Source organism: Nothoprocta perdicaria, unplaced genomic scaffold (genome assembly GCF_003342845.1).
Source record: "Nothoprocta perdicaria isolate Ctin4 unplaced genomic scaffold, notPer1 scaffold_23, whole genome shotgun sequence".
NCBI lineage: Eukaryota > Metazoa > Chordata > Aves > Tinamiformes > Tinamidae > Nothoprocta > Nothoprocta perdicaria.
In genome coordinates, this window is record NW_020455455.1 from 3,603,671 (window position 1) to 3,631,479 (window position 27,809).

At 37.0% G+C, this 27,809-nt stretch overlaps 1 protein-coding gene across 1 annotated transcript in view; it reads left to right on the forward strand.

Annotated features, from left to right (window-relative positions):
• The first annotated feature begins 420 nt into the window (after nt 1–420).
• LOC112947378 (macrophage mannose receptor 1-like) overlaps nt 421–27,809 on the forward strand; it is a 29,162-nt gene continuing 1,773 nt past the window's right edge. The window contains exons 1-28 of the mRNA XM_026039460.1: nt 421–487; nt 2,275–2,673; nt 4,068–4,241; nt 5,258–5,422; nt 5,744–5,860; nt 6,709–6,852; nt 7,886–8,068; nt 8,273–8,427; nt 9,278–9,391; nt 10,078–10,193; nt 10,321–10,469; nt 10,878–11,077; nt 11,145–11,266; nt 12,007–12,094; nt 12,833–12,977; nt 13,458–13,493; nt 13,583–13,752; nt 14,427–14,494; nt 16,144–16,244; nt 17,004–17,146; nt 18,878–18,992; nt 20,041–20,189; nt 21,198–21,300; nt 22,145–22,377; nt 23,798–23,963; nt 24,566–24,718; nt 25,411–25,527; nt 26,884–27,051. Of these exons, the coding sequence (XP_025895245.1) occupies nt 427–487; nt 2,275–2,673; nt 4,068–4,241; nt 5,258–5,422; nt 5,744–5,860; nt 6,709–6,852; nt 7,886–8,068; nt 8,273–8,427; nt 9,278–9,391; nt 10,078–10,193; nt 10,321–10,469; nt 10,878–11,077; nt 11,145–11,266; nt 12,007–12,094; nt 12,833–12,977; nt 13,458–13,493; nt 13,583–13,752; nt 14,427–14,494; nt 16,144–16,244; nt 17,004–17,146; nt 18,878–18,992; nt 20,041–20,189; nt 21,198–21,300; nt 22,145–22,377; nt 23,798–23,963; nt 24,566–24,718; nt 25,411–25,527; nt 26,884–27,051 (4,054 nt within the window). The 5' untranslated portion in view covers nt 421–426. The remainder of the gene's footprint in view (nt 488–2,274; nt 2,674–4,067; nt 4,242–5,257; nt 5,423–5,743; nt 5,861–6,708; nt 6,853–7,885; nt 8,069–8,272; nt 8,428–9,277; nt 9,392–10,077; nt 10,194–10,320; nt 10,470–10,877; nt 11,078–11,144; nt 11,267–12,006; nt 12,095–12,832; nt 12,978–13,457; nt 13,494–13,582; nt 13,753–14,426; nt 14,495–16,143; nt 16,245–17,003; nt 17,147–18,877; nt 18,993–20,040; nt 20,190–21,197; nt 21,301–22,144; nt 22,378–23,797; nt 23,964–24,565; nt 24,719–25,410; nt 25,528–26,883; nt 27,052–27,809) is intronic.

Sequence of the window (27,809 nt, forward strand, 5' to 3'; positions counted from 1 at the left end):
TTTTCTTATTTATTGACATGAAGAACTTCCCCTTCTTTTCAGCCCTTATTTCCAGTAGAGAAACATTCATATCAGCTTCTTCATAAACGTAATGATCATAAATGATTAGGTACTTTTCCAGAAACACACACTGAAATGTGATCTCTTGCATCTAGTATTTCCAAGAAAGAAAAAACACACGTATATACAGCAGAGAAATTAGCTTAGGAAGCAAAGCTTATTCATTTAAATATTATTTCAAAATCGCTTATGTGACAAGATGCAGTTCCTTATTTACAACCCAGAACTTCCTTGTATCTTTGAAGCCTTAAAAACTAAGAAGGATTTGTTAAAGTGGTTCGGTACAGAACATTTTTCCTGCATGGCACAAATTAGTCTTCTGCATCAAACTGAGGTGAAAGASAGAAGAGAACAAAACATTTGATAATGACTGTCCATCTGCTCCTGATTTTTCTCTTTCCCCTTGCTACATGTCTTCAAATGTCTGGTAAGTCTTTGTCCTCTTCTGAGTATGGAGATTTGCAAGTGCTCTTTCTTGTGCCTTCCTGCTGTTCTTTTTGGTGGGAGTCTTGATCTGTTTGTGGCATGTAATTTAAAATAGTTCCATTCAACTCTTAAATTTGATAATACCTATACMAGCCTGGAATGTCTTTAAGCCCAAAAGCTACTTTTCCAAGAAGGGATATGAGTGAAAGAAATGTGCAAACGGTTGTCGATGCAACCTATAAAATGTTGATTCTTGAAAGTGACCTAGCTGAATGTGAATAAAAACTGGTCTAAAACTGCATTATTGGAAGTCAAAATAGCTCTCTCTCTCTAGTAATATACATATATTATATATATATGATATACATACAACAAAATAATAGTACAAGACAATGTCCTCTTATCATGCACAGAACTGCTGGTTAATGTGGTGCCTTGAATTTTCTTAGCACATGCAGACTATGGCATACTGATAGTTGCATGTTATAATCATTTTCCAAGCTGAAGGCTGATGCTGAAGGACACTAAAAGTTGCTCTCTGCTAGACTTCAGATGCTCCTGCTGCTGAGAGGAAAGAAATGCCMCCATGTCTGCAACTCTTTCCCTCAGGAAACTCCCAGCTAGAGAACTGGGGGGAGGCCAGTGCTACCACTTGAGCAGGAGCTCACCAACAGTGCTGATGTAATCCCTTGCAGAATAATTTCTTCTGCACATATTTCTGGGCAAGACTAAGCTTGTTTTAACTGGTCCTCTGTCAACCTTGTGGAGCACTGTTGGAAGAGGAGAGCTGAGCTTAGGGGGATGCCATAAGCTTGTGTGGTGGCTCCATAGCCTTTCATAAATGATGGCACCAAGGATGTTCTAGCGCTCCTGGCCCCCCTTATAATCTAACGTGTTATGAGGCCACTTTTAACTGTTTCACTTGCTCCTAGCAAGAAACTTTGGTAGCAATACGATTCAAMGGGACATGAAAGCAAGCTGTAAGATATTACTGTCATGTAGAGGGGGAGCTAAAGAATACAAGGCCATCTGCAGAAAAGATGAAGGTTTAGAAGAGGCTGAAGTTGGTAATGGAGTCCTTTTCCTGAAGCTGGTTACAAGAARCATTCTTAACTCTGTTGCACAGAGCCTCACATTTCTATTTAAAAGTGTTGCTATAAATGGCACTTAGGATTCTTAGTGAGCTTAACTACTCAGAACTGAACTGACGGTACTGGAAGTTGTGGTTTCCCTCCTAAAAGAAAATCACAAGTTGAACTCTACAAACCGTTTGTTCAAGGTTGCGAAAAAATCCAAACTAGTTAATTAAAAATGAAAAATGATCRGCTTATTTGAAGAGCTGAAAAACAAGATGTACTTTTGGCCAAGCACAACAGTGATAACATTTTGAGCATGTAAAATATTTTTAATAGCTCAAAAGCAAAAAGGACTTTTATATGCAAAGTTAAAGCCTGTTTAATGTGCTGTGTGATAGTGGAAATTTGAGGATCTCAGGAAATTTGGTATAGTTCATTTTTGAATGACATTTTGAGAACATTGTGGTTTATGGAGAGTTCTGAAGAACAATTTCCCTTGAATTAACTATATTTTCACTTTGTTTATATACACCTCAATAACATTTTAATGAATATTTATAATGGTAATACTTCTTCCTCACTTTCTTTCTTTATGGAATAACTAACTATTCACTTTTTGATGTGGCAAACTGCCAGATAGTTACCAATAGTAACCAACCTATCTCCTATTTGATCTCTCCTTAAATATCTGAATTCTCTTTTTATTTTGTAGAGAGTGGAATATTTTCAATATACGATGAAGACAGCAAGCTCTGTGCCCAAGTTCAGAACACAGTCTCAATTATAACTACCACATGTGAGCAGCACAATGAGTTCCAGAAGTTCAGGTGGATCTCGGCCACTCAGCTGCTGAATGTGGGGCTGAAGCTGTGCCTGGGGGTGCTCTCCATGGACAATGATGCTATAATCACTTTGAAAGCCTGTAACAAGTCAGATGAACTTCAGAGGTGGGAATGCAGAAACGACACACTCGCAACCCAAGGCAATGATTTATTTTTCAACTATAGCAAAGGAAAAGGAAAGAAAATCAGGCTGGAGAAGGGATCAAGCGACGGGAGCAAGTGGAAAGTCTATGGAACAACAGAGAGTGTGTGCTCTCAGCACTATGAGGGTGAGTTGTGAAAATTAATCTGTACCTTCCAAAGTAACTTAGATGCCTCCATTTTTAAAGCATTCCACTGCCTGCTTGCCATCCTGCAGTCCCTTTTGCACAGTGACCTCAGTAGCAGAGCTGACTACAAAGAGGAGAGTAGAAATTCAAAGCAAAACTGTGCCTAATGTAAAGGGAGTAATTCTGTCAAACAGAAGTTAAAAAGGCAGAGGCCTCTGCTATAGTCTGATTGGAGGACAGGAATTCTGTTGGTTCAGCAACACCAGGAAGAGATCTGTAACTCTTTCAWAATCTATCATCTGATCCATTGGAGGAAGGAGAAGGGAATTCTGTTACATTTCATTTTTATTGTTGAATGACTTGCTTTGGCCATGCACTATTTCTAAAAAGTTTCTATATTTTTAGATTTCTACAAATGTGAGTTAAGCCTGGATTATCCATAAAAAAGAAATTTGTTATAGTTTTTGTGATTAACTTAAAAGTTGAAATTATTTCAAGAATCAATTTTGTATTAGAAATGAGATGGATATTCACAGCTATGCAGATCAAAGCTGAGGTTACATCTAAAAAACGTTATGTGCTGTCCTTAACTACCCCCTGACAATAATTGAAGAATAATGCTTTAATTGTTTAGAGTGCAGTAAGTAAGTTCTGACATGCTGATAGACGAGCACTAGAGACTCACATCTCTGTTTTCTTGCATTACTGTCCTTCTTGGGTTATGTAGACTTGGCATCTAGGCTTAAGCATCTAATTTTCTTTCTGCAGTGACTCTGGCAGGGAAGTTATATARTGAGGGATGAAATGTAGGCCTGCCCTACAACAGTTCTAGCTAGAATTAAGTTTGTCATAATTTGCTTCAGATAACAAATTACACTGCCTAGAGATGGGAGAGTCACTTCTCAGAAGAGTCAGTTCCAAATTTAAAATGTAACTCCTCATGAATACTAACAAAAACATCCCAAGCCTCCTCAAACATCCAAGAAAAAACTAAATCCCAAATATCAGAGGATGTTTTATTCAATTCATATAGAAAGGATTTTGTATTCAGTGTGAGAATCTGAGACATGAACACTTCTGGAACACTGCTTCAGAAAGAATTATAGCAAAATAAATTGGACAGAAATTACTCCGGGAGTCAAATGAAGATCGTTTAATTCTGGACCTTTATTCTGAATATCTTGTCCTAGTCATACCTGGTGCAACAGCCTTGGAAGACTTCATAGTAATTAGGTAATGATATGTTTTCTCTACATAAGCTGTCGCGTCACTCAGCTAAACAGCTGTATGTAGCTGGAGAGCTGGGGACTGCTAGGAAGTGCTGTTTATAAGCAGACACTATGACCAACATTTGATACCAACTGACTGCTGTTGTTCTTCATATCTGTCCTCAGATATGTTTACTCTGGGAGGAAATTCCTTTGGCGCACCTTGTGTATTCCCGTTCAAGGCCAATGGTAAATGGCATGCTCAGTGCATACCTCAGAGTAATGATGAAGAGACTCTCTGGTGTGCAACATCTTCAGATTTTGATAGAGACCAACGTTTTGGAAATTGTCCATTAAAAGGTAATTTATTCATGAAAAAATCATGAAAGGCATTAACTAAAAGTTYCTTTCCTTTTCATTGTCAAAATCAGAACATGGAAGTAGTATTGGACAACAACCTAGATTCAGGATATTCTAGTTTACTAGTGAGCTACGTAAGCAGAAATGAGGTAAATGTTGTTGGCTTTCTCTCTGCAACTGAGATGAGAAGTACTCTGCAGTACTTCAGGCAGAAACCAGTAGATATGGGGACCACAGGAAAAGCTATGGCCATCACCATCACCATTGCATAGGATGGTATTGGAACCTATAGGACAAGGAAGAGAAATTCCCTAAAAGTAGGGGAGAAGAAAAACAGGGCAAAAGAAGTGAAGAAAGAAATGCACTGAGTAATAGAGATAGGATATAGGAGAGTAGGAAGACAGTAAAATATCATAGCATGGAGCWGAAAATGGAAGAGTTGGCTTGAATGGCAGGGCACAGGAGACAGTCTTGAGGTCCAAGGGATTCTTATCCCTGGAAACTATTGAGGGGAAATTTTCTGTGCGAAAAAAAAAAAAAAAAACCTTCAACAGGAAGACCTAAAAGCTTCCCCCTGCTTCCTAGTTGACTGGAAAAGGTTGTTTCTGTGAAGCTAACAGGTTGGGGAGAATATAAAAGGAAAGCCTGAGGTAAGGTATCAAGTGTACAGACTGAGAATTTCTATATGAGAAGTAGGGAAATGTGTATGTATGGATAGAGCATACTGGTGAGTGGGTTAACATGAGCTGAAGTGTGGAAGAAATAGATGAGTTATGTAAATTTAAAGACCTGAAACAGAGTGAATGTGGAATAATCAGMTTTGTAAGGAGAAATAATTCCCTAGATTATTATTAATAATATTGAACAACGAGAATATATATAAAAGGGTCAAAATGTATGTGAAAGCTTAGAAAATCATACAGATACATAATTTTAATCTGCATTGAAGATTTGGTTTTCTACATTTCCAAGCAAGTATAGCTACCTTGTCAAATTGCTGTCACCATATTTTACAGATACCACGCACAATGATGTTTGGAAAAAAAGTCCTTTGACAGAAACCTACTATCAGATAAATTCAGAGTCACTTTTGACGTGGCACCAAGCAAGGAAAAGCTGCCAGCAGCAGCAAGGAGAATTACTAAGTGTCACAGACCTTCATGAAGAAATGTTTTTATTAGGTAAACAAAACAAAACAAAAAACTTGCATGTGGATAAAATGTAGGTCCAACTAAAGAATATTTCATGTGGACACTTATAAACATAAGGTTAAAAATCTTGTGAAAATAGGTCTTAGTGGCATCCTTAAAAAACCTGTCAATTTCTCACAAAATGTGTATAAAATAGCAGTAAAAAACATGTCTATATAAAAGAGATGTGTATTATAACACTTTGAACTTTTCCACATATTGAAATTTCACTTCAAGTTTTCTTCAGTATTTCCAGTGACAACAGAATCACATGTTTAATAATTTGTCTGTGTATTTCTTTTGAACATTTAGGACTCACTAGTGACCTGGGTGTTAATGCTAAGCTCTGGACTGGTCTTTTTAGTACGCTTGACAGTGGCTGGCAATGGACAGGGGGTAATCCTTTCAGATATCTGAATTGGGCTCCAGGTAAGTGTACTTTTCTGAAATGATCATCAGTATGTGGGCTAAAATTCTCTCTGTTGTYCAAATTTCTGTTATCTAATATCTTCAGTTTCATGGAATGATCACAGGTCCTGGGAGAACAGGGAAAACTAGGGTATTACAGTAATAGAGATTGTACCAAAGATGAATTGTCATTAATTCTAAATTTCCCATAAAAAGCAAATAACTTGTCCAAAAAAAATTTAAATATATGCATCTGCGCCTTCTTTAGTGTTTGATTTTCCATCCAGTTTTCTCATCAGGCATATTATTCAATACAAACAAAAAACTCTAGAATAATGAAATATGTTCTGAAGAGAAACATCACATAAAATACATTTTAAATTTTTCTCCTCAGTTRTTATTTACCTATGATATTTACTTGATGAATTTTGATATCTTAATAAGTCTCTGCTATTTTCTTAGCACCTAATTTATCATATAACTGTTGTGACTACTGGGAAAAAACAAAGCACAAGCGCAAAGCGTTCTCACGGAATTACATCCACATCTCAGTTTCAGTGTCTCTGTAAAGGAGGTTTAGTTGCTTGCRATTCTACCAGCACATATGAATTGTATCTTAACTCATCTTTTAAGAAGGTTTTTTTCTGTAGTAGTCCAAATGCACTGAATTTCTCCTCAAGAAGTACATGGGAGAAGAGGGGGAAATGATGAGGTATTCTCCCTTATCACCACCCTTAGGAATTCTCATTCTGAGGAATAATGCGACAAGGGCTTGGTGGGCACAAGAGACTTGGGCATTACTCCATGTGCTGACATAAAAATTAATTATATTCATGTTGGCATTGTCTGTATTTTGTRCCTTCCTAAAGGAAATCCCTCTGCAGAATCTGGAAAAATATGTGGGACCTTCCAAGGTAGGAATGGCAAATGGGAAAACCATGAGTGTAACCATAAACTGGGATATATCTGCCAAAAGAGAAACTCCTCTTCAGATTCCTCCACTATTGCCTCAAGTAAGTTGGTCAAAAGTAAGACTGGTTGGGCAGTGAGTGAGAAATAATGGGCAGTTGCTATTATTGCATATTTGAGATGACACTATATATAGTCTTCTGTCTTGCGTATTGTCAAAATTGTTACTCACATGGTCAACACTCAGAAGACCTTTATTATCTTATTAATTTTAAAGATGATACCTAGATATTGTTCAACAAAAGACCATTTTGAAGATTCCAGGGCGCTGAAGAAGGGAGAATTATTTGTTTAGTCACGTGATCCAGATAATGAAATACTGATGAATATTCTGTGGTCTGCAAAACACTCTAGAGCTGTGTCTTGCAAGATGTGATGCAGAGTTCATGCTCCACRTGCCCTCCCTGGCCCTTTCTGCTATTTTCTGGAATGACAGTTCCAGAATATGGGCACCTTTTCCCATTTGTGTTCCCTTTGGACCTGAGGCACATTCAGATCTTGTCTTCATTAAGAAAATGTTTTGCAGTTAGTTAACTCTGCACTGTCTCTGTCAGCTGCATCTGTACTAATATATAAGATTATTCCCTGACTCCAAGGATGAATGGGACACCCTACCAAAGCAGCTTACTAGGAGTGTTTTCTGGCCCAAATCTCTGGATTTATGCTCTGGGCTATGCAGGAGTAGCAGATGTTTATCAACAATTGATATTTCCAGCATAGAAAATCTTCAGAAATCAGAGACAAAGTTCCTGGTAGAAATAGAGGCTCCATTCTGGAAAATATGGCTCTACCCCTTGCTGAAAAGGATTGAGCACAAAGTAATGTCCTGTGAGGTTCCATGCCAAATTACTTCGCATTTATATTATAAAAGAGTCAAGAATAAGTAGTAGTGAAACAAATAAGTGTGTCAATACTGTGCTGACAGGAAAATATTCTTCATAATACACATTTATTTTTCTTCTCTACTAGTCTGTGCTCCAATATTTCAAGTATTTGTCGATACCAGTAATTTTCTTTTTGATTATAAGAAAGCACTGAGTAGTATTGCTCATTAATTTTTTTATATAATTTTTTTAGGTGRCATAAAGCCTATTAAATGCCCCAGAGAATGGGTGGCCTATGCAGGTCATTGCTATATAATTTACAGAACACCAAAAATATGGAAAGCAGCACAATCTTCCTGTAGAAAAGAAGGTGGAGAGCTGGCGAGTATTCATAATATCGAGGAGTACAGTTTTACAGTGTCTCAGCTTGGGTACAGTGAGTATTCCTGATGGTYACTCTTTCACTTGGAATTACAATGCTGATATTATAGATTTAATTGTAACTATAAGCTTATTAAAAAAAAAAAAAAAAAGTGATGGGAATGAGATTTCCTGCTCACTCAAACTCCCAGGGGTGTGAAGTRTGGTTTGTCCCTTTTAAGATATAACTACGTAACTGCAATTATGCTTGTGTTCCCAGAGGCTGACGATGAACTGTGGATTGGTCTAAATGATTTCAGGGTTAAAATGTATTTTGAATGGAGTGATGGGTCACCAGTGACCTACACCAAGTGGCATCAAGGGGAGCCAACTCACACACGTGATGAGGCAGACTGCATCATTATGAGGGGAGAGGTAAAAATTTCTCACATTCTTTCCTTCTTTCTATTGTCCACCAGGCACTTCAAAAGGAAAAAGTCAGTGAAACAAAATGAAGGAAAAATTCCAGCCTCTATTTTTTTTTAAGAGCTTAGTTTGATTCAGAATATCTTAGTGTGGTGGGAGCCTGGAGACTAGATACGGGAAGAGCAGAAGAAGCAATGCAGACCCAGTCTGCTCTGAAATCATTATAACAAATCCCCCATCTGAAATTGATTGAAGCAATTCACATACAACATGGCTGATTCTAGCTACATAACATGATTCTTGGTGCAAGGACATTCATATATTTCCCCCAAACCACCTAGCACATGTTTATTTGAGTCAGTTTGGAAGCTGGTCATAATGGAGGTACAAAAGAGGAAGTACAAAAAAAATCTACCTTATTCTATGCTCAGCTTAAAATGACATATCAGAATACTATGGAGAAAGGCTTATATCATGTATATTTCATGTTTAATTTATCCAAAGTTTCCTTTCTAGTATCATATCTAGTTTCCTATCTAGTATCATCATCTAGTATCATCTAGTATCTCCCTGCACTAGTGAGAAAGAAAGCAGCAGAGCATTTCCTAAGTGTTCTCAGCAGCCACTGAACTCTTACTGCATGCTAGACTAATTCCGAGATCTTTCAGGAAATGTATAAACCCACTGTATTGCGTTTCCTATTCTGCGATACTGGAGAAGGTAGCAAGGAAAGGAAGAGAGTTGAAATGACCTCAGCCAAATGTAGGGAGGTCTGATTCTCTCAGGGACTGGTAAATGTTCAGCTTGTATATGGAATTTTTTCAGACTTCTCTTTGTGCTCTCCTCTTATCGTGTTCAGGATGGCTTCTGGGCTGACAGTGTATGTGAAAAGAAACTTGGTTACATCTGTAAAAGGAAGCCTTTGGCAGAAGAATCAGAAGAAGCTGAGATTACTTACCCAGGCTGCCAGAAAGTAAGTGTAAAGCAAAAGCAGTGATTTATTCACGTTTTCACATCTTACTTTAACTCTCAGGAGATTTAAATTGTAGTCCTAAAAAATTGCTAATTTGTATGTATTGACACTTTTTTCTTCATTAATAGCCAGTCACTTCAATTCAGATCCCATACAAACTACTCTCTGCAGAGYGTGTCATTATATTTTTGTGCTGTATCCCACACGGTGCTGGTTGCCCATTCCCTCTCTCAGTTCAGTCTGCTACAAAAGACCAGGAATATTTGCACAAATTATTTTGCACTTTGTTTGTAGTAGTTTGTTGCAACAAGTAGGAGAAAAATAATAATGCCACTAGAGTTACACTAGGCAAAAGCAAACCAGGCTTTACACAAAGAATAAGTGCTCATGAACATGTATTTCATCTCCAAATCATAACCAAGGCCAAATGCTCAGGAAGACAAGGAATTTTTGGTCTTGTGGGTCCTTTATCAAGGAGGAAAAAAGAGAGTTACRGGAATTTGATTATTCTTTTCATTTTTTTTCTCACATTAATTTTAACTTAGAATTAAGTTAAAAGTAGCTTTTAAAGTAGAAGCTTTACTTTAACTACCTTTAAGTAGCTTTATTAAAGTAGCTTTTAGGAATGCATAGCATTCTKCAGTTTGACAAAACTTCCCATGTGTTTCTGCTGTTTACATTGGCAGGGCTGGATCAAGCATGGTTTTTACTGTTATTCCATGGGACAGGTACCAGCAACATTTTCAGAAGCAAAACAAACCTGTGAAGCAAACAGAGGTTATCTGGCTACTGTACAGGACAGGTATTATTATCACATACTAAGAAAGCACATTAACTTTACCGGATTTGATACTATGAATTGTTTGAAGAAATGAACAAATTAGGATAAAATTTTAGTTAAACGTGACTTTGGAACTTATCCTTCACAGGTATGAACAAGCATTTTTGACTTCCGTAATTGGATTCAATCCAGCAAAGTATTTCTGGATTGCTCTCTCAGACGTGGTAGAGCAAGGGACCTTCCAGTGGGACAATGGTGAAGCTGTTACATTCACTAACTGGAACTCAGGAATGCCAGGTACACACTGTGGAAACAGGACTGAAGAATTTCTAGACTATGGGCCCCAGAAGTTGGTTTTTCAACACAAATGTGTTGCTTTGAAACTCTTCTGTCACAAAGCTGTAGAAATGAAAGTACATTCCTCTGTTTGTACTAATGAAAGGGGAAGGTGGAATAGGCCATGCCTATGTCCCTATTGGCCATCTGGGATTAAGTGTGTCTGTTGGTATTATTTTCTCTCTGTTATTTGCTCATTTGACATATTGGTGCTTCACAGTATAATATTAGAGGAACGTGATATGAAATATATACGGGCTATTGGTGTCCATACAGAGTGGGGTCAAGTAACTTTCAAATAGACAGAACATGCTTTGAGAAGATGCAGATCTTTATCAATTAGGTTGGTAAATTTTATGTTCCATGAAGGAAGGGAGTCAGGCTGCGTGGCCATGACAACAGGAGTTTCAGCTGGATTATGGAATATTTTGAACTGTGAAATGAAAAACATGTTTCTCTGCAAGCAACTGGTTGAGGGAATGACCCCCGCTCCTCCTCCAACGACGACTCCTCTCCCGTCATGCCCAGAGGAGTGGCACTCCCTTCCTCAGAGCAGCTCATGCTTCAAAGTAGGTATTTAACTGCCTRTAATTTCTGCAATATGTGACACAGGCTCTAACTGTCCACTTTTTGTAGCTTTTCCAGAGGGAAAGGGAGAAAATGGAAACATGGTTTGGTGCAAGAGATTTTTGCAGAGCCATTGGAGGAGATCTGGCCAGTATYCATAGTGAAGAAGAACAAAATTTAATATCTAACTTGTGAGTATCAGCAAAACCTGTAGTTTAGATATAGGATATAACACATTATAAAAACAAACAAACCCACAAAAACCCCCAATCCCTCTATCTTTCTATAARATGTAAAAGATTTCAGATGATCAGTTTCTATTACACAAATATCTTTGTATTTGAATTGTGTATCTTTGCAAAGAAGTAATCAGGTAGAAGGATAAGCAAAAGGGTTTTCTAGCAGGTCTTTGAGAGAGAGTACTCTGTATTGAAGCTGCAGGCACATGTATAAAGAAAAAACAAGGAACATCAAAACTGATTTCAGTGGAGTTTAATTCAAAGAGACAAACTTTTTTTTTTTTAGCTCACCTGTAGTTGATCAGTGGATGAAATTGTTCTTGATTAATGGATTACTTTCTGTTGTAAAAGGTTCCTTTCTTTCCTTAAATAATAGGAAATATTTTGAGATTAAAGAAAATCTGACCTATTAACTCACTTACACATATGTTTAGCATAAGACTATGAGTACTGGCAGGTCTGCTTTCAGACCTAAACTACCTGGTGAAACCAAGGACTTAAAATGTATTTTCATTTGATTYGAAATTTGTGGTATGAGGAAATTTGTGATGCTTCCCATGAACTCTTCTTCACTGATTTTCTGTGACTCTGTTAAGTGATACTTCAAATGCCAAAATACTGAGAATGTAATGATACAGTTGTCTTTATTTTCCACTATGTCTGATTGTCCATATTTGTGCGTAATCATTCAGAGAAAGAAAATATCTTTACTCATCTTACTGGATGGGTTTAAATGCCCTGGATTCTGAACGAGGATTCATATGGAGTGATGGTTCACCGGTGAGTACATTTCTTGTTTCGGCTGTTTGTCTAATTCTCCTAATACATCCTGTTGCATTACCTGTCCTGTAGCAGCCACAAGTGACTCTAAGTCTTTTATTCTCAATCTCACTCTAGGATTTCGTTTTTATTTTTCATTTATTCATAATTATAGGTAACAGTATGAGATTTTTAGTATATTCAATATTATCAAAGGTGATTAAATAATTATTTGTATTACTAAAGCAAACTTACTTCACACTAATCTCTATGTTTCCATATGTCAGGAACTAGTAGAAATAACTTTATATGTCTAGTCAAGCTAAAGTTTGTTGTCCTCACCTTCTTAAGTATATTGAGGTCCTCAAGGCCCTGGTCAGTATAGCAGCACATATGGATTGTCTCAAGTTGAAACGTGAAAGCAGGATTCACCAACCCAGCAGTCACAGTATGATACTTGAATACTTCTCTTCAAAGCTTCACAGAACAACTTCAGCTCTCCTGATAACAAAGAGGGACCCAATTTCTTAGCTTGTTAACATGACTTACAAATACTTAGAAGAATCGTTACTCTATACAAGGGTCATGTCTTTCTCCTTCTAAGGTCTGGCACCATAACACAAGACTGACCTTGAACTCATAAAACTGACCTTGAAATCAAGAGAAATGTATTCTCCTTTAACAGAACAGACAGTTCTGATTTAAACGGAGAATTTTGATTTAAAAGAAAAATARTAATAGATTTTTTTTCCACAATAGGTAAATTTTGAAAAATGGTCAAATGGAGAACCAAACAATTATGATGGAAATGAAAAATGTGGAGTGTTTAATGGCTACAATAGTATGAAGTGGAATGATTTATTTTGTGAACATATGAATGCCTATGTTTGTCAAATAAAAAAAGGTAAGGTGACTTTCTTCCTTAAAAAGCTTGTAGATATAGATATGAACATCCTTTTCAGGTCAAATYGCACCATCTGCATACATGAAAGCCAGCTGTATCATCACGCACACTGAAGCACTTGATAATTTTCAATATAAATAAAAGCAATCTCAAATATGATTTTTTTTTCCATGAGATATGTATGTAAGTAAGTTTAGCATCTATATGGTGCATGATGAAAATGTGAAATCAAGTCATCTGAATTTATGCATAGTTTCTATGGCTTAATTATGATTGGCTGTGATATGGTATTTTGCTGGGCATAAAACATTTCTTAGTATATTCTGAAAAAATCTGTAATAGAAAAACATACTGAACTCTTCCTACAATTCATGTTATTKTTGGGAGTTAAAAGTGTATTTATAACTATAGAAGTATATTTAATTGAGAGCAGATGTCTGAAAGACAAATCATATAACCAGATATTGATTTATATTGCAGGAGTGACATTGAAACCTGAACCTGCTTTCACATTCAGTAAGTCCTTGTTCTGTTCCAGAAAGAAATTACCATATAATGATGCTAATTTCCATTACGGATACTCTGCTTAATGTTTTACCTTCCAGATGATGAATATGATGTTAGTGAAGATGATTGGATAATATATCATCACAAGGAATACTACTTCAGTAAGGAAGCAATGCCTATGGAAAAAGCAAGGGATTTTTGCAAGAAGAATGGTGGTGATCTTGCTGTCATTGAGGGCGAAAGTGAAAGAACCTTTCTCTGGAAATACGTAAGAAAAATATTTTATGTCAGAAAAGAGTAATTCTTTGTAGTASTGAGAGACCTTTATCAGCTGACTTCTGGTATGTTAGAAAGTGTTCCTTGTCAAAATCAAAGCCATCTATAATGGGCTTATCTACTTAAAAAATTTAACATAGTTATTATTTTGATTAATTGCCATATGCAGAAAAATTCTGAGCTTTGTTGCTAGAATAACGTGAATGCAATGCTCAAGACCCCTTTCCTACTTAGATGCAAATTACAGTACATTTTTGTTGTTTTTCCACCTCATTCTGTTTATAAAATTCAAGCAAAGTTTTTCCCCTCTTTTATAAACAACTGGTTTTAAATTTTTGATAAAATGTTTAAGTCAGAATACTTTCTAATATGAAGTGAATAGCCTGATGATTTTACAATTCTTCGGAAAAAGTTTCTGAATTTCTGTATTTTCCGAGCATAGTCTTTCCCTTCATTCTGCTTTTCTGTTCGCCTGTATATTGGAAATCAGTGAAAAGTTTTGAATTTGTGCAGATCAGGCACATAGTCCCAGCAACTCCATGCATGTTACATACTATGCAAATTGTGCGACTGAAACTAAAAATGGTTTTGAGACCTTCGTTATTTTATTTGAAAACTGTTCACTTACATTTCCTTAAAATACTTTTTTTTTTTTTTCTATTTTAGTGTTTCTATAAAAACTTGGGCAATAACTTTTATATTGGCTTAAGCGTGAGCCTTGATAGAACATTCAGGTAAGTAAAGAAGAAGCAAAGACACAAACAGGTGTGTCGAATATCATATATGAAGTGTGAATTTTCAATATGACTTCAATAAGAGGTCACTGAAGTTCAGTAACTGACAGAACTGGTCGATGGCTGTATCTTGGCAAAAAGTTTTGTGACTGTGATCCTCAGGGTAACACTCATCCCGCGACCCTCGCACTCTCTGTTTCCCCTTCTCTGGTGCTGGACTCTGCATTTGTGCTGGTGGGAAAGAGGTGCTTGCTGACACTCACTGCAGTGTTGTCCTCTTTTCCATGTTAGATGAAGGAAAAAACAGGTTGGCAGTCTCTAGGGATTTTCCAAATGGTAGCATCACCTTACTTGCAAACATTGTGGAGTATTGAAATGATTGAAAAACAAAACAAAAAAGAACAGCCCTCCAAACGTGGACTGAGGCATCTCAATGTTCTTTTTAGAAATTAAACATAAGCATGGGAGAACTCATAGCCCTTACCTGGAAGGTAATTTCCAGATGCTTGCAAAGTCAGAGTCCCAGACAAGACAGCTTCAGGCTATGTGGAGTCATGGCTCTTCTATAAATGTCTTCAGAAGTAAAATGCCCTGGGAACATCCCAAATATTCCTTGGGCCTCAGGTGCGTTACAGACATGCTTCCCTTGCTTCTGCTGTGGATGCTGCTGCTTTTYTGTCTTCAGTGCTGTCTCCTGAGATTTCATGCCTGGTCAGATGAGTCTCAGCCTCTCCGTCTCTGTCTTTCTCCTGTCCTCTCCTGTCCATCCAGTCTGCAAGCCACAGAGAAGGGAAAGCTGCCTTTCCTGGAACTACTGCTTCCTACACCACAACCAATGCTCAGAAAAACAATTTTGTTTGGTTTTCTCTGTTCCATCCTTAATTTCTCCTTTCTGTTCAATGATGGTGTCATATTCTCAGTCTACTACACACATTTTTTTCCTATTTTACTCAAGAAGATTTGCAAGTAGAAATAGGCACTACCTGTTGTATTCCTTATTTATATTTTTATGTGTAAAAATACACATACAGTTGGCTTAGTCTCCAAAACTCACACACTTAGATAAACACTTTTTTTTTTCACTTCATCCTTGGCTATTTTGAGAATTTTTTTTTTTTAATTATTAAAGTAGGAAGTATAGGAAGTAATTGTTGCAGAACTGAAAGCAACAGTTACACAATCTAAGCTTCATTTAAACAAAATGGCTCCTAGATATCCCCAGCATGTGGTTCAAGGATCTTGCCTACCCTTAAAGGGTCTTCTACTACTGTTTGTGGCTCTAGAAAATTACTAAACTAAGCTTTGGTTTCTACTGCTGTGCTCCAGGTCACAGTACTGCACGGGCTGTTTTTGTTTGTTTTGATTTTAAGGAAAAAAGTTATCAGTGCTCAGGGACCAAGAAAGTTTGGGGCACTGATGGGATTAGTGCAGAGTYGGTCCAGGTCAACAAACTAAACAGTTGACATAAAGATATTTTTTATTAATTGTAAGTGGGTGACCTTGTTTTTCTTTTACTAGAGAACAAAATGTCTTGTTAGCAATAATATTCAAAATTTTGTTTTAAAATAAAAAGTTCTAATGTGTCCCTTAAAAAGAAATATTAACTTCTTTACTGACAGCGTTTATTTCACACCACGATTTTTTTTCAGATGGATGGATGGAAGCCCTGTGAACTATGTTGCTTGGGCACCAAATGAACCCAATTTTGCAAATGATGATGAGAACTGTGTGGTCATGTATTCCCAAACAGGTGGGCACTGTAACAACATGCTATCTACATGGTACGATATGGGCTTGGGAGGCTGTATGTTCACTACTGGTAGGTTATAATACTGAGCAAAGTGATGACTAATAGAGGATTTTAAAAACTTAGGTGATTAATTTTGCTGTATTCTTTCACTTACGCTCTTTAAAATAAATCAACTCTATGCAGTTAACCTTATGGATTGCATCTGGAATTTGATTCCTATCTTTGTCAAAAATTTTCAGCATGAACAAATCAATTAAGCATCAAACCATCTGCAAATAGAGTCAATATTATTCTCTTCTTTAACCTTTGTCCATTTTATTACTGTCTCTCTTAAATACCTGCTGTTATCTTCTGTGTCATTACTAACAATGCAGTGTAATTTGTAGTCTAAACATCTACAGCTGAGATAATCTTCCCATGCTCTCTTAATGGTCAGTGGAAGGACATAGACACCTCTGCTGAGCAGATGCTATGTCCTGTTTTAGATAGCTCCCTTAAGACAAGAAGAATTATAACTGTACCTTTATTGAACTGTAATGACAAGATCTCTACTGAGCATCGGGTGTGATTATCTCCGCTATAGATATCTACCTAGAGGATATCTGCAGTGATGAGATGAATGCTTGTTTTTCCTCTCAAATACAAACACTGCAATCATTTCTACTTCCTGTAATAGATTTTTTTAAATATAAAAGAACATATTTTCTTCCCAATCTCAGTTTGATTTTTGTTTTCCTTTTTATCCTAATTTCCCTTCAGGTACGTGGAATGATCTCAACTGTGGCAGTGTTGAGATGTTCATCTGCGAAAGGCACAATGCCACTGTTCGCCCACCCGTTGTTCCCACTTCACCACCACCACAGGGGGGTTGTCCAGAAAACTGGGTCCTGTTTAATAACAAGGTGCAGTATTAAAGGGCAGTATATTGTATTTTAAAAATAACAGAATAAAAATAATTGCTGGTTTAATTTTTCACATTTGTATCAGAGATTTGGATTATCATGAAATATATTCTAGCTGTGTATATTAAAGAATCTAAAGTGCTCTGAAACGGAAATGTTAGCCTCTATTGGGACCAAAGAAGCTACAGGAGAGGTCTTGAGCCATACATGAGATAGGCTTCATTTTRTAGTTATGCTATTTTTTGATGTTTCCAAAAATGGTGAAGCAGTTTTCCTCATATGGGAGCACAACTTCAGAGCCGTTGGATGTTTTCTGCTACTATGCTCGGTTTATCTGGCTGTCACAGGTCCCTTGGACATTTCTTCATCCTGTTGTTGTTGCTGTCTGTTAAGCTACTGAGGGACCTTCTACGAGCATACTTATTAGTTTCTTTATATTACCCTTGTTAAAGTTTTAAAGTAATTCATTTATAAGCATTGTCAGACTTCATAAGATCACTCTCAGTACTCTCAAAAGTCATTTCAGTATATGTATTTAAAAAATATAATGTATTAAAATATGATTTTCATCAATGAAGTTATAAAAGAAAAATATGCATTCCTAAGAATTCAGCTAGCAATAATGATCATCCATATCTACTTCATCTAGCTCCATATCTCTTTCTTTTGGCTAAGTATACAATTTCAGTTTGTCAGGGTTCTTCTGTTTAAGGTGCCGGGCTGCTGTCTTCTCTTTCTTCCCTTCCCTCTCAATCATGAGGAAAAGAGGCACAAACTCAGTTTATGCCCTTCTACAGAACCACTGACTGGTTAAGGTTGGAAGGGACCTCTAGAGATCATCCAGTCCAACCCCTGCTCCAGCAGGGACACCCAGAGCACGGGGYACAGGGTGGCATCCAGGCGGGTTTGGAAGATCTCCAGGGAAGGAGACTCCACAGCCTCCCTGGGCAGCCTGTGSCAGGGCTCTGTCACCCTCACAGGAAAGAAGTTCTTCCTCACCTGGAGATGGAACTGCCTGTGTTTCAACTTGTACCCATTGCCCCTTGTCCTGTCACCGTTTTACAGTTCTCTCTAAAGCTGATATGTCTCTCTCTTCCTTATCCTGGAAGGGAAACTCCCAGAGTCTTCTTCCTTGACTCSTCTCTGAGTCCCCACTTCTCATGTCATGGAGAGACCTTTCCTTCACTAACCTTATTTTCCCCAGGTTGGTTGTATATTTAAATCAGCACATTCCTGGTTATACGTAGCTTATAATAGATCATATTGCAAGGAATGGTAAATTCACAGTTTTCTTGCTAGTGTGAGAATCATTCTCATTCTGTGATTATCCTACGGAAAGTAGGCATGGTGTCACAAGCAGGGCAACTGGAAGCCAGTTTGTTTAGCTGCAATAACATGCATTACCCTTGTTGCCCTTACTCTACTCTTTTTCCAGAGATCTTGGACATTCCTCACACAGAAATGATGAAGAACCGTTGTGTTAGATTACATTCCACTAAAGTTGTTAGACTGAGGTGTTCTGTCTYTTAAGTGTATGCCAAAAGTGCAGGTTTATCCTAGGATATAAATTTTTCCCCTAAAGACATTTTGAAACCAGAAAAGATTGTTAGAGCAGCACATCTCCCTTCTTATTTAAAGAAAAATCAAGTTTATATCTTGATTGTTACAAACAGAATAGTTATCACCAGAAAAGCTCTCTAATTACAGCTTTGATACAATTCTGTTCTTCAGTGTTTCAGAATATTTGGCCTTGATGAAAATGATACGCTGACGTGGCATGCCGCCCGGAACAATTGTATGCACTTCCAAGGAAACCTGGCTACAATATCAAAAAAGGAAACACAAGGTATAACATACATACATACCTTTCTCTACAAGATGAGGCTTCATGTCATTAAAAAAAAACCCTTCTGCAGTCTATCTAATGGCAATATCAAGTTATGCTGAATGAGCAAATTTTAAGTTTGAAAAAAATATTTGCAAAGATACTAGTGTCCTGATTAAGTTTTAAAATTATAGGTTTGAGGCTAATATTAGGACTGACATAAATTGTTATTGTTCAGATGTTAAGATTTTATAGCAGAGGCTTATCCTGTAATAAATACCCCTATATTAATTTTGAAGTTTGAATGCACAAATAAAATAACACACAAAGGGAATAAAACACAGGGAATTGTGGAATACAATAGGCAGAGTAAATTACAGCTAGCTGGTGGTTTAAGTGCTGTGAGTGTCAGTGGAAGACATACCCTTAGGCAGCAGATGGTCCTAATGCTGGAGTCCCAACTTTCCTCTTTCTCCCACTTTCCCCTTGTAAGAATATGCACATAGTTTTTACATAGTCTTATTTGTGTTATGACTCTTTAGAAATTAAGTTATTAACTCTGATTAGCAAGGAAGTTACTAAAGGAGAAAATGGAATACACAGTTTGAAAAAGTCATTTTCTCTGTGTCTAGTCACAGTCTACATGATGTTCTGAATAATTTGTGTATATAATACCTTCAAAATCATTTAGTGGGCTTCCTTAGATGACATTTAGAAAATATGCATATAAATTCCTCAAAAAGATCTAGAGAATCATTTTATGTTAAAAACCTAGGTTTAAAATTTGCCCATGTTTTAATTTTATTCTTTTTTTATTTTAGCATCGGAGGAATATCTAGTCTTTTTTTATATAATACTAAGACCTTATTAAAAAACAAATCAAAGCAAACAAACCAAAAAAAGATCAAAACAATGTATATACATTATTTGACTTACGACAAATAATTTGACTATTATTTGACATGACTATACATCAAAATGTATAGTCCCTGCTCCAGCTACCCTAGAATCTGTGGTGTTAGGGGATTGATGTATTCACTTTTTCTCTTTATATAATTTTTCTCTTTAGCTTTCCTCATGTCCCTCTTAAAAGATGCTGCAACTGATGCTTGGATTGGACTGAATGACATAAACCAGGAGCACACATACTTATGGACTGATGGAAGCCCAGTTTACTACACAAATTGGGCAAAAGGCTCCCGAAGTTATTTTAGTAAGGTAAACATTATTTCTGGTTATTATTAAATCATCATAGTTTTGGTAGATGAATTAAAATGCACATAGCTATAACTGTAATTTCTGTAAGGTTTGCTTTCATAAATGAAACCTTTTTATTAATCTTATTTCTTTTGAAAGCACAATAATCACATTGTATACCTACGTTTAAGCATTTTTTTAAAAAAAAAGTTCTGTATTTTGTCATGATTCAGTGTGAATCCGTTGTAACAGACGGTTGTTTGGAAGCCTTGTGCAAAACTCGGTCTAGTGAGCAATTTTCTTCACTTTACCATGACTAATCAATACACTGAAATAACAGCAACTGTGTCATTTTGGGACACGGTGGATGTTATCTAGAATTGATGAAAATATTCCTAGAACTGTGTATGTTTATATTTCTTATYTCTGAGCTTATTGAAATAATAGATTTATACCATAAGAAGGAGAATCTGGATCCTCCTTTATTACTTTTGTCTTTCCCCCCATACCATCAAATCTTCCTTTTGAAATATCTGTTCYGCATGCTTTGAAGTTTTTATCACCATTATGCCAATTTATATTTAGTTGTCAAACAAAATTGAATGTTATTCGATAGTTTTAAGTGGTTAATGTAGAACTGGTTGTGAGTACACCTGTTTAAGTATCCTTGAGAGCTATGTTGATGGGAGATACACACACAGTTTGAAACTGAATAATAAATAAAAGTTGAYTTTAAATGTTGTTCCTATCACACACATCTATACACTCATGCATGCATATGTAGAGATGGTCCCAGATGCTTGTTCTGTGCTGTACTCTGCAGCTCCCTCTGTGCAGTACAAGCTCTTCTATGACTGAGTTATAAATGAGTATAGTCATACTACTGCCTGTGACTGTTGCTTGCATGAGTTCATTAAAATGTTCCTCATTTACTCATTTATGTGTTTCTGTGTGTGATAGGTGAGTCTATCAGGCAGGAATAGGAATATTTCTTATTATTCTATTTTGTTAATCTCATTTTTCTTCTAGGATGACTGTGTCTTTATGATTAAGAACCCTATAGAACAGGCAGGAAAATGGAAAGATGAAGACTGTAAATCAAGCAAAAGCTATATATGCCAGAAAACAACTGGTGAGTTCTCTTTCACCCACTGCTAGGACAGCTGATGATTTATTGCGGTTATGTCACACTGGTAATAAAGTGACTTTCTCATATTCAACCCTATTTTTAGTAAAATTAATATGATAGTATCATATGCACTAGGGAACATTTTAATAAGATGAACATGTACTTTACTTTCTGGAAAAAAAAAGCTCTTAAGCATTCCTATTTTAAACACTGGACCAGTAAATTAAAAAAACAAAATGTATCACTATATGTTGTACTATTTTGATGGTGAGGAAGGAAACAGATATATCAGCAAAGCATTTTGGTTTTAGAGAGGCAAATTCTTCAAAACCGAAWTTTTACTGTTAGGCTTAAAAGTGTCGCAACTTCTTCTTTGGAAAATTGCCACATTTGATTTCCAGGACAGTCTTACTCRGATAATTTCTTCAGAAGTAGTTATATCCTTCACCTTATTCACAGTGTGCCAGTTCTACCTTCTGTTACTTAACTTAACCCATATCTTGTTAGTAATAAACTAATGCTAATATATCATGGAAGAAGTGTGAGAGACTGTTCCCTTTAATGCCCTACACACTTACATTATTCTTTGGAAATGTCTRTCTCATATAGGCATGTTCCTGGAGGTGCTATAAACATTTATGGTAAAATGCAATCAAAGATCATTCTATCAAAGATGAGAAAATGTTCTTACAGAATATGGAACTGTRGCTTTCGCTGGTGTAGCAAAAGCTCTGACTTTCTTAACTTGTTATTGCAGACTCTCAATTACTTGACTAGTACTGTAGATCCTCTTTCAATGATAATGTCTACACATTACAAAGCAGGTGTCTTTTCTTCTTTGTTCCAGACCCTAGATTGCACAGTTCCCAACCCACGGTTCCAGTCTTTGGCTTTAATAATTATGGTGATGACCGCTACGAGATCATCAATTACAAAATGAGCTGGGAGGCAGCACAAAAGTACTGCAGAGACCAATATGCAGAACTTGCCAGCATTTTGGATCCTTATGTTGATTCTTACCTGTGGTTACAAATGTTACACCGTGGGGAGCCTGTATGGATTGGTCTTAACAGCAACACGGTAAGATAATCAAATACTTGTGCTAATCATTCCTATACTCTAGATCAGAATAGATCTTCCTGATTCTTGTTGAGGTACCTAATTTCCCTTGGCTTCAGAGGTTTTAAACTTCTAAACATATGGCCATAGTATAAGAAYGCTCGCAGCCTCTATTTCAAAGGATGTAGCTGCAGTAAATAGTGGCTTCAGCGGTAAAAGTGGCTTGGAAGTTTTCAGTTCCTACACCATGGTTTGCCACACACTCATGCACTTGCACAGTTATTTCTGAGGACACAGTGAAAACSTGGCCACAGAAACAGCTGCTTCTTCTTGAGGTTATTTTTACTCATATTGTTCCTATTTACTTTTTAAAAGGACTTGAACTGGGACAACTGAATAACTGGCAAGGTGCAGCAGAGAGGCAGGATCAGGCATCTGGAAATGGGAATATCTCAGACTGGTTTCAAAGCTAAAAACTATGGACAGCCTCACAGTAAAGACTGCCTTAAATGGGCACATGGAGAAGCATATATAAAAGGCATATGAAAAGGACATGAAAAATGATGATGCAGTTGGATGCATGTGCAAATAGATGTCAGAGGAAAGCAAAAAGCACAGGTAGAACTGGAGCTTGGAAGAAAGTGGGAATGAGAGAGGGCACAGATGCTGAGGGGAGAKGAACAGGAGTTTTAGTGGGAGGAGGTACAAGGAAATCTGGATTAGATAAGAAGATAGGAAGAAACCTGGTGAAAGATTTCAAAGGCAAACAGGACTGTTAAACTGGTAGAAAGAACTAGATGGGAGCCAACATCCAAAGACTGAAAGAAGGAGTCAAGTAGCACTGGACAAAGTGAGAGGAGCTAGCTATGTCTATGCTGTGGGTCATCCTCTGCAAATCATGGTGAAATATGCTGAAAAATTATGTATGCTCAGCCTTTCTGTCTCATGTAAGAGATAGGRCCTTGTAAGGGTTGGAAATCTGTTACAAGTGCTGTTGGCATGAGTGGCAAAGGCCTGTAGAGTATGCCGAARGGCTCTAGTCCTAATGGGAACTATGTCAATATTCCTCCCTAGTGGAACTTCTGCTTTTTATTTTTGCTTTCTAAATACATAGAGGAGCCCTGCAGAAAGGAATACTAACATTTGTTTCTCTGCAATATTCATTTGATCCCTTTAAACATAAGTGTCATAAAATCTTMAATTCTATGTCCCTATTTTTACCATAAGGCCTTCTCGCATTTACTGCAGAGATTGAAGGTGTAAGTACTGGTTGTGTACTGACTGGACATATCTAGAACCACTGCCTCATCTGCTGTATAGAGGTAGAAAGGGTATTCATGACAGAGGACTAGTTAATGTACAAGAATCTGTGATTCTCCCATTTCCTTCTTTTAATTCAGTTCCTGTATATGAAATAATCTTTATTATCATTTGCTTTTAGAGTCACGGCCATTACATATGGTCAGATAGAAGAAGAAGCAGGTATCAYAACTGGGCAAGTGGAGAACCAAATAAAAACACAGCCTGTGTCTACTTAGACCTGGATGGTTTCTGGAAGACATCATCTTGCAATGAAACGTTTTTCTCTCTCTGTAAACAGTCTGATGGTAGGTTGTGAATGGAATAAGTGCCATTAGGGAGGTTGGAATTTATATTTGTGACTTTTTTTTTCAATGTTGMTATTCCACACAGGTAAAGATTGTTTTGTGATAAACCACTGCTTTTGTTCAGGTAGAATTCTCATATCCACTGTGTCTTACTWGAGTGATTTCCAAAGTTTTATAGATTACATTTCATTTCAAAGGCCAGTCAACACATGCAGGTCATAAATATAACTGCAACATTTCATGCTACAAGCAGTGGATCACAAGTGTACCTCAACAATGAATGACTGACATCTTAGGAATACATCACTGTCTGATGTTGTTTTCAAGATCTTATTATGCATATTACTTCATTCTATTTCACAATTTTTAAGTCAAAATAACCTGGCTGAAGACAGTTGCAGTTAAACTGCTGTAAACCTCCTTTAGTAGACTGGAGATTCAACCTCAACCAGGTTATTTATCATTAGTTTTACATCATTAATTTAATGTTTTATCRTTACTTTTGCCTATGGGATATTCTGTCTTTTGTCACATTCGTAGGTGCTACGTCTGGCACATGCTTCTGTTAAGACACCACTGAAATCTGTGTTTCTCCCTAACAGGGATAGTCCCTACTGAACCACCACAACTTCCTGGGAAATGTCCTGAACCAAAGCGTGGTAGGTCTTGGCTTCCTTTCCGTGGTCATTGCTACTATGTTCACACCACTTCTGAAGAAAGCTGGCCTGATGCTTCCATGGCATGTATTCAGATGGGTGAGTGCCAGATTTTATTAAGAGATTATTCCAAAATAAAGAGCCAGTTGCAATCTAAATCTCAGTTTGTTATCTTCTCATCTTCCCATCATTTCTAGTAAAAACTTAAGAAACTTGGAGATAGACAGGCCRGGGGATTTATTCTTTATGGATTTCCCATTAACACTTTAGGTGGCCTGAAAGCCCCTGCTTGCATCTCTGAATCTCCTGCTCTGTAGTACCTTGTCTCTCCACTCATTCCATCATTGTTTTGCTTTTTCTGTTCATTTTATCCCCCTTGATAGCCTTTCTGCTTTTTGTCTTTCCTTCCTCACCACAAATTCTTAACTCTSTTCATAGCAGGTCTATATTCCTAGTCTCAACTTGGTGCAGTCTTCATCAGGTTGAATTCAGGTCATACAAATAGAAATATACAAACACATACTGAGCCTAGGGATCAATCAAATCTTGTGAATTTGGTGCCAAAATTTGAAGATTTTTTTTAACTAAGAGATAATATATAGATGTGTGTGCATCAACTATAATCTGTGACTAATTTAAATTTATTATCAAACTTTTTAATAATATGGTAAAGTTGATCATCGTGAAGCATGGCATAATTCTTGAATGAGATAAATAATTTCCAATTAGGAAAGATGAAAGGAAAATCTTTCTGAAATACATTTACATATAATATTTAATKGATATTTTAGGTGCCTCTCTGGTTTCCATAGAAGATGCAGAAGAAATGAACTTCCTCTTACTTTACTTGTCTTCGATTGCAAGTGACTTCAGAAAGTTTTGGATAGGATTGTTCAAAAATATTGATGGTAATTATTTCACATTGCATATTGAGCTGAAAATACTCAAAAGTAAACAGAGGGAAATCAACTGTTAAATATTGAATTGTTTTTTCTTCTAAAATACTTAAAAATGTAGGATATCAAGAGGTCTACATCTTTTTTATCTTTAATTAGAGTAGATTTCAATCAGAACAAAAAAGTTTCACCTTTTAACTACTATAGTTAGTTGTTTCCTGTCACATTTTTATGCCAGTTGTTTGACATTTAATTGGTGTTAGCCTTTTTAAGAAAATCATTGTCCTGCAATTAAAAGCTCAGGCACCCTTAAACAGGGTTAACACCCTTAAACTTATACGAAGAACCTAGCAAAATTTTAAATCTATTTTTTCTTTTTTTTCCCCATAAATTTTTCCATGATTTTCATTCACTGGTGGACTATTTCATCCAAATTACGTCAGCTTTTAACCGTACATGTGGGTCAAAATTTCCAGTGAAAAATACTGGTGAAAGCAAATCTAATTGCTTTATGTATCATAATAATTCTAAAGCTTTTTTTCACTGRTAGTCTTTGAAAGTCCAGCTACAGAGCAAGTCTCAAATGGGCTGCTGTTAGCTGCCCCTTTCCATTGACTCATGCTGCCCGCAGTATCAGGCATCTTGCTGCATGATAGACAAGTTAGAGCTGCTCTAGCTGAAAAGCTAACTGTTCAAAATAAATGATTTTGTCCCTTGGTTGACCCACTGCTTTGCCACATGGGTGTCAGTGCAAACACAGGCAGCAGGAACATGCAGGTACAGAGCACACCTTGCAGAACACACTTGTGTCAAGTACAAATTCTACCATGAGATGTTGTCATGGAAGTACACCTTAAGGGAAATGAAATGGTATTTATTCTCACTTTATGGGCCTGAGTATGAAAAGAGCAAGTGGTTATTAYTTAAAAGGTCTGATTAAGTCTCTTAATTGATAATTAATTAATTGATTTAATTCTAATAAAAGAGCTGTTCACAGATCTYAGATCAATTTACAAAGAAAATTAAAGGGTTGCCTTGCACTGGCACTCTGCTTCTTCCCAAGGTGTCCAGGCACTGGTGAGGGCTGGCTTTGATTAAAAGTACTCAGGCTATCAGCTCATTTCCTTCATGCAGCACTGACAGCTGTAACTGTGTAGGGTAATGGAGTTAACTRTGTCTGTTTACTGCTTATGAGAACTTATATTTGATTCATTCTTATCTGAACATCTCTGACAGTTAAAGAGAAATGTTATGCTAATGTGCTGATCTAATCAAATAATAAGTTCCATGCCCAGGTGTAGTAGTGCCTGGTAGACAAGAAATGATTTCCCACTTCATCCACTCAGTAGTTAATACTTTTGATTTCAGGGGAATGGACATGGACTGACAGCAGTGCAGTAGACTTTGTCAACTGGGAGAAAGGAGAACCTACAGCACATTTTAATGAACACTGTGTTGACATGGATGTTGCAAATGGAGCCTGGAGGAGCTATTACTGCTCTGTTGATCAGAATTTTGTTTGCAAAATTCCCAAGAGTAAGTTCTGCATTCTGTGCGSTTGGATATGTTAGAAATAATGAGTAATACAACCAGGGCTTGTGCAATGCACTAATGCTTATGCAGATGTTCCATGATTGCATTAAGTCCAAAGTATCTCTTCCTAACAAGAGCGAGAAATAATGTTGGAGAACCTGAGGATCACTGTTTCTTTTTTCAGGGGAGAACATATCACATGGTGAGGATACAGGGGAAAACTAAGAGCCATTAGAGTTAGGCTGCTAGTGGCAGTAGATGATGAGTAGATAACTGAACCAGTGCTGAGAAGACAAAAAGGCATACTCCTTACAACTGAACCAAAAGGGAGCAGTGGGAAGTTACTGAGATTCTGGAAAGGAATGCAGGTGCTCCCAGTGGGATGAGGAGGAGTGTCACGTGCCTGGGGTGTGTGGGATGGCCAAGTAGAAAGCACAAGATGAGAGTGGGCCCAGTTTGTTTCTCTCAGTGTCAAAGGCACGGGGAGATCTGCAAGGACTATCAAACAGTCTAGTACCTTTGGTTTTTAATGTCTTTGGCCTTGTATTCTTTGGGTGTTGATCCACGAGATATCCAAATATGTTACAGATTAGGTAAAATGCACCTTGTGTGCACAACAATGCTGTATAAGATGAGAAATAGGTAACTGCACACTTGTAGTTAGCGTGAGTCCCCATGCCCATATGGAGTCCGCAGTGTTTGCCCAGATCAGCTGGGACACAGCTTGAGATTCGTAACATCTGCCCTGGGCAAAGAGATCC